The following is a 12,244-nucleotide window of genomic DNA, read 5'->3' as shown; positions in this document are numbered from 1 at the left end:
ACAGAGCATTAGCCGGGCAAGCCTATGAGAAAATGGAAGGAGATTACTGAAATGAAAATCAAAGACTTGCTCTGTCATTTCTATGATCCTATTCCCTTTGAAGTTAATGGCTAAACTAATACTGACCTCACCAGGAACATGCTTTATTCCAAGAAAATCTGTCAAGTGCAGGGACTCAAGATATTTTAGGCTTTATGAAAAAATAAAAGAACCCTCTAACATGGGTGTAGCCAGCAAAATGTGACCCTCAAAACCAGGCCAGCTCCTTCCTCCCTCATTAAGAGTGGTGCCCACATGGTGACAGATGGGCAGAGGCTGATACTGTCAATATAGGAACCTAATAGGTTTCCTTTGCTCTACTGAATTTTCATAAAAATTCTGCAAGGCTGTCTTAAAACACGCAGAGAGCACACCGAACGCAACACTTCGGCTTTCATCCCTAACAGACATCTCTCCACATAAATTATGTTACACCAGAGCAAAACTAGTAACCGCTAAAAAATGTCAGAATTAGAACAATTTGTAAGAGTTTCAATTGAACATTAAATCATTCGGATAGAGGAAAGCTACCCACGCCACAGTCAGAGCTAAGTGGGTACTATCAGCCTCCTGCTTTCAAAAAACTCTCAGACTATAAACCCTACAAAACTATGAAGTCTTTAATGGAATAGATAAATTTATCTTGTTTACACTTTGAAGCTCATAGATGGTAGAACAATGAGAGAGACAGGAGTTACAGGAAACTGATTCATAATACCTGTCAGGAAACATTTCTCATGCTTACTGATAGATCAGAACTGTGGGGGCTAGTGCACAAAGAAAGTAAAGCTGCTGAAGCAAAAGGTAAAAGGGTCACTCACAAAACTGTTAGATGTTTCTTCTGGTTTCAGTGCAGTGCTACTGGTATGCAGATGAGTATAGAACTGGACCACTAATTAAGAATGGGAATTACTGTGCAGCAAATATACAGTTAAAGAAACCAAATGAATGGTTATTAAGGCTAAAAAGCCTTCTGTGTCTTGATTTTACTTGTTTTTATGCTCTAAATAAAACACTTCCCTTTTCTAGTGGAGGGGACTGGAGGGGGTAGCAGGTAAATTCAAAGATAGACTCTACCACAGCACAATAAACATGCCTGGCAAACCTGCAATACCAATCACCGGAATGGGAATGAAAAGTTTTAAAACCTAAGAAGGATTTTCTGTGCCTTTTCAGTTCAGCTATTTCACTACACATCCATGGTAAATATATGTTGGGTTTTGTTGATGGTTTTGATTCTAAAGGTAGCCATGTTCTCCAAAACAAATTTCAAAACAGTGAGAACTAGGTAAATTAAATTTCAGCAAAACTGTGATCCCTTAGTATAAAATGTCACAGAAACCAGAATTCAACAGCTTCCTCAAGAAGTCAATGGCTTTTACGGTGCCTCTCAGAACCACAGAAAACTTACATCACTAAACCCCAATACTGGTACATCAGTTACAGCCTTCGAAAGCGGCTGAGCACAGAACCGAGCCTTACTTTAAGTGTGCTGTTCTTGGCGGTCAGCTGCTGCTCCAGCTGTGAGATCTGGCTGCTGGAGTTCTCCCGCAGCTTGGTGAGGCTGCCCTGGAGTCTCTGGACATCTTCTACGAGCTGGGCGATTTCCCGCTCCTTCGCAGCCAGTTCTACTTCCAAGCTGGACCGTGTTAGCACCTCGATGGCCTGCTCCTGATGAGAAAAAAAGTATTAGACCACACAAATAAAAAAAAGGCAACAAGCCTGAATTCGGGGCAGCTAGGTAAGGACAAAGCATGGCATCAGGTGGCATGAGAGACAGAAACAAATTCTAAATCTGGGACTCCCATGACTGACTGCATGAATCTGGAAGATGACCATTTTTACTCCCCAGGACAGTTCTTGGTAAAATGGGGATAATGGAGAGAATAAATGTCCCTATTTCATAACTGCACTGGAAAGATGCAGCCATGAAAGTCAAAGGGTTCTATTTAGTTCTATTTATTATTAATAGTCCAAATGCTTTGACAAGTATGACAATCTGTGCTTACAAAATACTAATCAGATAAAATATTCTGAAGTAATGGAGCAGAATTTCTTAATTGGGAGCAGCAGTCATGTGCCTTTGGCTCTTTGTATGTACGCTGCATGTTTCAGGCAAAATTGTCAAAAATTGCCCCAAACTGTTACTTCCAATGAACTTGCTCCTTGCATGAAAATTGTTCAGTTAACATTATTGCTAGCTACTAAAGCCTCTCTCCATGGGGATGCAGATAGATGTGACAGCTGTAAGACAAGGCCATTCTCCCTTTGGTCTTCACTTTCAGAAATTCCCTTTCCTAAATCAGGATCTTTCTTCTTCCAGTTTCCCATGGCTGAAAAATCTGTCCTTAAGTCTGAAACTTCCTCACTCAACTGACTTTCCAGTAGGACAAGAAATAAGAGAGGACAGAGCAGTTAAGAAGAAGGTAGATCTATTCTGAAAAGATAATACAGACTAATTGTACCATCTCTTTTGTCTCCTTTGGTGTTAAGAGATTAATAGCTATAATGCGTTGGAGAGCTCTGAACCTCTCTTCCATGAAGAACATAAGGAAATACTTGAGCAGATCTGGGGAGCACGAGGCAGCCCAATAATGAATGCACGTTCCATTAAAAGCCTAAAATGTGTTTACAAAGGTTAATGGCTGTTCCTCAGAAAACACCAGCGAAGTAGGAAAGAATCCATTTACCGAGAGAGAGACAATGATCGTAAGCATTATACCAAAGATCCTGCAGCGAAAGAGCTGAAATTCAACCCACTGATTCTGTCACCCAAGCACTTTCCTTACAATTCAAGATGACACTGCAGCAGATTGAAATATACTCCATACCCTCTTTTCTGGAAAATACAGGCACAACAACGTACCTTTTCCATATCTTCTAAACACTTAGCTTGATTCTCAGTGACTACATACCATTGTATCTCACAGAAAGCTACATGTACGAACAGCAGTTAACAACGCTCTCCTATTACACTGAATTATACTTTTAACTTGAAAAAACCTCTAATTTGCTTGCATGAAACATCACAAGTTGTATAATCATCTGCTGCTTGTGCCTATTGAGACTAGAACATAGAGTCTGAAATAAGATAGATAATGATCATTTTCATCCTGCAGTAGTTGTCATATTAAATATAAATGAAGTGCAGAAGTACTATTAAATACAAGAAAGACCTAATGTTAAAATAATGATAAGACTAGGACACAAGATAGGAAGAGGCAGGTAATTCAGAGTTACAAGTGATATTCAGGCTTTTATTTTTTTTTAAAGTTTTTTGTTTTGCAGCCTGCTTGTCTATCTTTTGACTTCTCTGAGAAAATACTGGGTTGTATTAATAGACGACCAAAGAGATCTGGAGGACTTATGGTTTGTTACTCATTCTCTGCAAATGTATTTTAAAGGCAACCATGTGTTTTTCTGATATGAGTGTCAAGCACGTATATGGCTTGCAAGAAAAAAGCAATATAAGGAGTGTGATTTCTTTTGTTTGTTAAATCTGCTGCTTAGAAGTAGACTAAATTTCACTTAATTGCATATTTACATTTAAATACTCCTATTTCTCCTTTGGCAAACAAAAATCAAAATAATCTGTCTGCTCATCTGTGATACCTGTTAACCCAGGACCAGCTGGAGTCCTGTAACAGCACTCTGTGCCCGCAAGGTCCGATCAGCAGAGTCAGCGCCACCAACCTCCCCAAACAGTGGTGTTTGCTTTATTTAGAAACACACAGAGAAGGCAACAAGCAGCCAAACCTCTAGGAGTACAGGGTATCTTCTCAATTTTCTAAGCTTCTTTTAGTGGATTTATAGGTGTAATTCTCAGTGTAGATATATTCAGTGAAAACGGGAACGATACCGAACTGATTTCCAGTTCCTCTGACAGCCCAAAGACCCACAATAACAAGATCCAGAAACGGGCAGGCAGCAGGTCCCTGCTAATGCAGCCAGCTCTGGGCAAGGTTGGTGCCCCCGGTCTGAAGCTCCACGCCTCTGCTGTGCCCTCCTGGCAGGCATGTGCTGATGGCCCACCAAGGCACTCTTTCTTATACTGCGCTGCTGCCTTTATTTTTCCTCTGCTGACGCTCTTACCAATGTGAAATAATTTCTGAGAGGTGCTGGTGTCCACCTGGACCAGCAGCCGTGGGGAGCTGTGGATCACCGTACCAGTCACCATGGAGCAGAGTAACCTCTGTCCTTCCCGTGGTCCTCTGCAGCCACCAACCCCCTCAGAAGTTTAACCAAACCGCAATCCCAAAGGAACACAATTCCATTTCAGTTAAAATATTACTCCAAACAGATATTTTTATAGCTGCGAGCATAAATTGAAAGAGCCGTACTGCAGGAATGTCAGAAACCTGTAAGAGTCAGTAAATATTTTCTCTCACCACATCAGGTGCCTTCTGGATCTGCGTAGCAAGTTGGAGAGATTTGTTAGCTGACGAGAGCTGCTCCCTTAAGGTCTCTGCCTCTCTCTGAGCCACCTCTGCCCTCTGAAGGAAATGAAAAGGGGTGAAAAGAGAAAGTACATTCAGTTTAACAACTGACAATTATTACAAGAACATTCATCAATTCATGCCTGACTGAATATAATTGATTTTCCTAAACACTCAACCTAATAAATGTTAGAAAAAAAACATAGAATGTGATGGATTTTTATTTTAAACAGTACAAGGAAGAAATAATTGAGCGATTATGACAGTAATTTAACGCTAGGAGCAAGGAATCCCCTGCTGATACTAATGCTGCGGCCCACTGAATTTCCCAGACTGAATAAATACAAGTGGAAATGGAGTCTTTTTATTCAATTTCTTTCTATTCTCATAGACCAAGCAGATTTTATTGCAAGGTTCCTCATGGGAATAATTCTCACGGGTAAATGCTGAATTAAAAGATATTCTGACCATTCTCTCTAGCACACATACAATGTTGTGGGCTGTCTTTCTTCAGTAATTATTTCCCAAAACATGAATTGTTAGATTCTGTTCTTTCAGCAGGTCTATTTATTCAACAATATTTAACCCTAAACTGACAATTTTGCACAGATCAGTTACCAACTGCTGAGGATTTATGCAATATCTGATAAGCCCGTGACTTGGCTACCAGACAAAATTCCCATATAAATATTGAATAATAGTAGAAAAGAGAAAGGCAGAATTATGAGGAAAGATTGTCTGTACAAGAGTTTGGGTAGAGACAGATGGATCAGTAACTTCAGGCAATAAATAGCAGCAAAGTCCTTTTCCTAACTGTGTATAAGCTGCTGTTAAGAAAAGTGGAACAAAACCTGCTTGTTTTTACAGTATATAGTCCTCCTGGCCAGACTTTCTTCTTTTCTAAAAAAATGTATTTTATTGTTATAAAACCACACTGCTTACCTCCTTGAGTAATCACTGCTTTTCACCTGGGCTTCTCCATGCAAATCATGCTGCACTTTCAGCAGAAAATAGCTAAAATAATTTTCTATCTCCACTTCCAAGACACAGCTTTCAAACCCACAAGCTGTCACCAATCAAGGCCAAAACTTTTCTTGACCAACTTTTACCCTTTACACTGATGGGTCCCTTCTTTTATTGAATAATAAATTCACACTGCCATTTTTAAGCCACCAAAACGGCCGTATTTCTGTGTGACAGGCTCCCTGCTTTTTCAGCTAATCCTTTTGAAAACCTAAGTCATCTAAAACAGTGAATATAAAAACCTATGCCCCTGTGTGTGTGCATGATCTTTGACTTACTCACCAGTCAAAGCAGAGACTCTGTCTGCATGTTTAATCAATCAGTAAACTAACGGCAATCAACTACTAAACGCATCACCTCTGCTATTTGCTCACAACATTATATTAAATGATTTTGCATAGGTTCTACAGCTGTAATTAAAATGTAATTGTAAAAAGTACGGTAACATGGCTCTAATAATCAGAGCATGGGACAACCTATTGTGTGCTTGAAGAACTGTAGCAGCGTTAAAAAGGCACAAGAAGACAAAGTTTATGTGGTTTATGCAGCTCGCTAATATTAGGATAAAAAACTGAGCTAACAATACACATTGAGATGAATTATTTTCTCGTACTTTATTAGATGTGGCTGTACATATATTGATCTAATAACTGCTAAACAACTCCAGCAAAGCAGGACAAGTTACTACACTGTGGCACTTGCTCTTGCATCTACTGTTGTATAAGTAATGGGTTTTGCAGCCTTAAGCAATTCTGCTGATGGCTTCCATTCACAGAAGCATTGTTTTGAGAATCTATTCAGCTTGCATGCAAGCAAACCACAGAGGATATTTCTAATAGATGTTACATCTGCATATACAGTAAGCTGTCAGCTGCCCTTTCTGCACAGCCTCCCCAGCCAATTCAGAACACCTGTTGTAATCCTGTGAATAATATTAGACAAGCTTTCATACTATGCATTGTTAAAAATACATCAACAGAAACTTTGGGCAATTCTATTCGGGAAATACTGGTCAATTTTTCTTTTTTTTTTTTTTTTTTTTCCCAGAATGGAAGCTTTATAGAGCCAGAATTATAGATGTGTTCAGTGTCTGGAAAGCACTTTTGGGTGCTATTGCAATATAAATTATAAATTACACATAAAAACCTGTTAAAAGAACAGAAGTTTCAAAAGTGAGCACTTAAAAGTTTTGAAAAGCCAACGCCAAGGCTGTGGGTATGTTGGCCACCTGCTGCGTGCAGGACTTTGGGAGGCAGGCTGGAACCCCACAGTAACATGCTATTGCTTTTTCCCAACAAGACACCCTACTTCATTCCACTCTCGAGGTGAATATTGCTCCGTGGATGAATATTTTGCTTCATCCTCCTTGTTCTGTGTGTAACCTCTACCGTTTATTTACTGCAAACTAATCCCACCCTCCTCTGCAGATAGGATTAATCGCTTCCTCACGGGCTGTGCTCTGGTTTCCACCACCAAAGGATCGAAGCGCTTCAGAAAGCTAATGAACGCACTGGTGCAAGCCCCCATTTTGAGGTACAGGGGCTCCCCAAGCCCCCTGCATGCTCCCGTGCGGGTGCTCTGGAGGCGGTGGCAGCCACAGCCTCACCATGGGCACGGGCCACCCTTGGCCGTTTCCCACCGGCTTGCCCCATACAGCGGCCGCAGTGCTGCTCCCCAGCAACACCCTCCAGGTTTGCCTCTCTGGCTCCTACCCCTCTCTGTTTGTCACTTTGTCCCCTTCCTAACTAATTTTGGCTGCTGGAAGCACCAGTTCGGTCTTCTCTCAGCTTCCCAGTGCCTTTAGCTTCAGGCAGACAAAAGCAAGCTCATACCTCGCACAACCTGACAAATCACACAAACTTCCAGAAGTGGTCTTACCCCATGATTTCCTCCTTCCTCTCTTCCTTGTTGCTTCTTCTCCAGGTGACCTCACAGCAGCTCCGTCCCGGTCCTTCTCCTCCCTCCCTCCCCACCATGAGCCCCCTCTCCACTTCCTGCGCTCACGCCAACGTTGCCCGTCTCCCCACGCTGGCAGGGGCAGCCTGGGGGAGCGTCTCCCCTCCCAGTGCTCTCCGTCAAAGTGGCGCTGAACCTCACATTACAACCAAGAGAAGAAAAACCTAGCTGGTTAATGTTCACCCAGCCGGCGCAGTGATAGACTGCAGCATGCTTGGGACAGGCACGGACATCAAAGCCGACAAATTCAAACCAGATTCTGTTGAGTTTGTGTGAACTCTTTTTTTTCAGATGCTTATAGGCTGGCCAAACTTGGGGCGTTTTTGGTTTTTGTTTTTTTTTTTTTTTTTTCCCTCCTACTTGAAGCAACAGAAGATACAACCCTGAGAAAAAGGCAAACCCTCCCTCATCAAGTGCCAAGCCCCTTCTCTTAAATATGGGCACAGCAGGCTCCTCACCAAAACAACAAGAACAACTCGTAACATGTGGGGAAAACTGGATTTTTTTTCCTAATCTTGTTCTTAGAAATAGTTGAACAATTTTTCCTGAAATAAGAAAAGAGAGTGCAGCCAGAGACAGACGCCCAGTATGGAAAATGGCTAAAACCTACCAATCTTGCACAACTTGGAGCCACTGAAAAGTTCATGCAACCTTCTCTTTGTGTGAAACTATCCCACTTAGTCTAAGAAATATGCATCCCATAGTATAGTTGCTTTTCATCAGTCAGTGCTAAAGCCCTTGGTTTCTTACTTCCAAATCTACTATGCACAGCCTAGAAGACCCATGATGACCAGTGACAGTCACACTACTCGCCTTGATAGAGATCATGCAGATCCAGCATTGTTTAAAAATGCTGTTTTTCTGGATAGTTCAGTCACACAATTCCTCCTAATTTCTATACGGCTGTTTCTCTAGCATAGCCCTACCCCCCCTCCCTGGTAACAAAATATTTCAAAATACTTTCATTGTCTTTAATATAGCATGTAAATATTGTACTGTTCACAGTGGAGCCACTAGGTCATGATCATAATGTTGCCATGTGCTTTCCAATTAAAAAAAAAAAAAAAAAGAAAGAAAAAAAAAGCCTTACACAATATACCCAGTTTAAATTATTCTCATTGTTTCCTGACAAGATAATGAATAGCATGAACTGAGTGCTCTTCTACTTACAGTAAAATGTTAATTTGATCAAAGACCAGTGGTGTGAATAGCAAAATGAGATACTTGCAAGCAAAAAAGTATAACCTTTCCCTTAAAGTTCCACTAGCCAAACTATATTTCCTTATTACATGCTAAATTCAGAGCTATATGTGGCAAAATCTTCCTATGGGCTAGGAGTATATATTATCACAAGTAATTCTGCTGAAGTTAATGAGCCCGGTTATGGCAGTAATCACCATGCTTCGTTTTAAGTGCTTGAAGCTGACATTCTTACTTGCAAGCTGCTGCAAAAGCTATGTTTCTCGGAGTATGAGATCAATTAAAGCACACTGGTTCAATGTGCTTTAATTTTCTAACTTCTGAGATATAAAAATTTATTTTAAAACCTTTAAACGACCCTAGCTTTCACAGAACAGCAAGGTTATCAGAAAAATCTGTGACATGAAAGACTCTTCAGGGCTCTGGCACCTATTTTTTCCAGCAATGGAGAACTACATGGAAAAAAAAAAAAAACCAAACCCTCCAACAGAAGAGGTTGGGTTGTCTTCATTCTTGTCTTCAGGCTATTGCACTTTCCTTTGCGCTCTGAAAGGCTGCCAGATAAATGTATTCCCAACTGAAAGCCAAGCATTTACAGGAAACTCCTGTGTTTGTATGAAAATAATATTAACCATATTTTGCCTTTATACAGCACTTCTCCGTGCAAGGATCTCAATGCACTTTATAAAGTAAATGTTATTATTCCCATTTTACAGATAGTGAAATCACAGGATGAAGTGAATGACCTCATCTGCTATAAAACAGCTTAACTTTGCTGAATTCAGCGGGACTACGGCACACCACGACAGCAGAGATCTAGTTCATTGCAAAGGGAGTCAGAAATAAAAACCAAATACTCTGGCAGCATTTGTGGGCAGTATCCGCGTTAGCCGTGGTGCAGATGAAGGAATCATATCAAGATGAATACCTTTCTTCTTGGAAACATAAAAACAAGGACTGCCTTGTCACTGGTTTTGTTACCACTGGTGGGTCAGAGCAAACCCCTCCTGCACTGCCCTTGCACTACCTAAACTGTGTTGCATTTGTGTTGCTAAGTGAAAGAGAAGAATTTATTCCATCTGCTGCTCAAAACCATACATATTTTATAGCAATCTCACTTAGTGGGAATATCTTTTCAAACCATTTTCCAATGTGATTTGTTAGAGACAGGAAGGTACCATACCCAATGAAATAAAAAAATAATCCTGAGAACAGCATTTCTGCTAAAATGCCCTGGTGAGGTTTTCTTTCTACTTCTATAGCAGACACTGTTTTATGGATTTTAGTGGTAGTTTGGTTCCAAAAAATGCTTAAACTCACTAATCCTTCCTCTACAGATCTTAAAATCTAACACTACGTTCTGTGGAATAAATGGTACTGATCCAGTCTAGATTCTTTAATAAATGTTTATGTATTTTAGAAAGAACAGTTGCCCTTATTTTATTGATAACAAGCTTCTATGTTTGGCTTTCTTTCCCCAGAAAAAATATGAAGTAGAAATCTGGGAGCACTATCAGCACTGTCAAGATGGAAAGAAAACCAATGGAAACATTTGCTTTTCCAAAGGGATAACATGGCATAGAGACAGAAGAAAAACAAATGAATTCTTTTTCTATAGCTTTCACAATATAGTCCACCAAAAAAATTGTCCCATGTTTTCCTTCTGTTATTACTCCCAAAATCTAAGGATACCTATATCTGAGTCTGTTTTTCAAATCTATTTCCTCTTCCTCAAGATTAAAATATAATAACCCAGGATTAACCAACACTAACCAAAGTTCTCTTTTTCTTTTAAAAGTGAAAAAGCACTTTTTTTTCAGGAAGCCCAAATTACAAAGCCCATTAGACTTTTTTTTCCTTTTTTAAAACAATGCGAACTGACTGTATAAAGCCAGTAAACAGATCTGGATACATCAGTGACATGAAACCACAAACTTAGACTCAATATTAAAACCTTAAAATGAGCCTCTCTCGCTATTTTTTTTTCCCTAAATTTAACATTTCAAAGTATTTCTCTTTTCATAATGTAGAATGAGTCTTCAACAGAAAACTCAGTTTTTCTTATACACAACTGGGTGATTCCAGGTTGCTAGATGAAGTATAGAAACAGAAGGATAATTCATTTGAATAAATTTGCCATCCCAAAGATTTGTGACTTGCTGCCGTAAACACTTATGAGAAAGGTGTAAACCTGAAAAGGTACAGAAAAGTGCTAACCATAAATATTTGTGTAAAATATACATTCTCACAACTGTAACTGTTGCAAATGCAGAAAAGTACACTGGAGCTTCATTAACTTCACTGATTGGAAATTATAATATTCTGGGAATCAAACAATAAAAAATTCAAAGATGCTGTGTCCCAAACTATGATAAATCATTTATTTTGACAAGTAAGGGTAGTTTAGCTTTAATTATTTATTATTATACTTCGTAGCATATCAGAAAATATGCAGTGATTTATTGTGCAAAATGAAATCTTAATAAAACGAGTCCCTTCCTCAAACTACAGGATTATTAAATGTTCATGGAAATGCGAGGGTGAACTCTCGGGTTATTTTTGTTATTGAACTGGTGGGTTAGTAAAGTGAAATTAAGCCACTCCTATTGCATTTGATTGTATTTTGAGTTCAGCCCTTCGGAGACCCAAGCCATACAAGCCGTACATCCTCAGGGACGGGGGGCTGACGGACCCCCAGCTGCCGCTGCCCGCAGCCCTGCTGCGGTCTTGCAGATGATGCAGTTGCATCTTCCTGCTAAAGCAAGCAGGGGCTACTGGCTTCACACTTTACACCCCTGCTAAAGCTACACGTCATGGAACTAATGGCTCCTCTTGAGGCAGGTGTAGGTAGACCAGCTGTTTTAATGTACTATTCTTGTTCTTTTCATACTGGTTTATAGCTCTCAGGACTTTAAAGTGGAAGGGTCACTCCACAGGCCACCACTGACACCCACCTCCCAGCCAGCACCTGCCTCACCCTAACAGTGAGTGTAAACTGCTGTACTTAAATTACTCCATTTGAGCTCTGTCAGTCTGAATGAGACTAGCCCTGCCACAAAACCCCACTCAAGATCTTGGATTAACCGTGCTGAGTGCCTGGATTAGAAGCCGAGGAAGGGCTGTCATCCCAGCAGCTGTGCTGCCACCACATCGCTACCTCCAGCACCCGCCTCCAAACCCCTCCACCCCAGCTTGCTCAGCTCAAGTGAGGGATTTATTTCTCTTGTTGGTTAGGGGTATGTTTTGGGGGAAAATTCAGTTCATACCTTGCATAAATGATACAATGGAGTTAGAAACCGAGCTTTGCGGTCACTACCCCTTTTTCTTTCTAAGCAGAAAATTGCAAAGCTCACTGGTATTTAAAGGTAATTATTTCTATGAGCTAGTAATTTCTTCTGGGGATGACAGCACACAAACAAGCCCAGAGAGTTCCTGCATGAAACAATTTGAGGATCCAAATGAGGAGAAACCAGTGGGAGAAGAGGGGTGATGGAGTCTGAAGACTAAGAAGAATGGTCTGTGCTTCACCCAACAGGACACAAGGGAGGGAGTTCCAACATCAACTCTGTCCCCGTGGCTTTCATCACCCA

At 40.5% G+C, this 12,244-nt stretch overlaps 1 protein-coding gene across 6 annotated transcripts in view; it reads right to left on the bottom strand.

Moving 5' to 3' along the window:
- CUX1 (cut like homeobox 1) overlaps nucleotides 1–12,244 on the bottom strand; it is a 284,858-nt gene that overhangs the window by 87,256 nt on the left and 185,358 nt on the right. For all 6 annotated transcript variants that reach the window (XM_074845469.1, XM_074845464.1, XM_074845465.1 and 3 more), the window contains exons 10-11: nucleotides 4,428–4,532; nucleotides 1,522–1,710 (exon numbers count right to left, since the gene is read on the bottom strand). In XM_074845469.1, the coding sequence (XP_074701570.1) occupies nucleotides 1,522–1,710; nucleotides 4,428–4,532 (294 nt within the window). The remainder of the gene's footprint in view (nucleotides 1–1,521; nucleotides 1,711–4,427; nucleotides 4,533–12,244) is intronic.

Source organism: Strix aluco, chromosome 19 (genome assembly GCF_031877795.1).
Source record: "Strix aluco isolate bStrAlu1 chromosome 19, bStrAlu1.hap1, whole genome shotgun sequence".
In the NCBI taxonomy this organism is placed as follows: domain Eukaryota; kingdom Metazoa; phylum Chordata; class Aves; order Strigiformes; family Strigidae; genus Strix; species Strix aluco.
The sequence above is the reverse complement of the archived record's forward strand: the minus strand, read 5'-3'. Positions and strand labels throughout refer to the sequence as shown.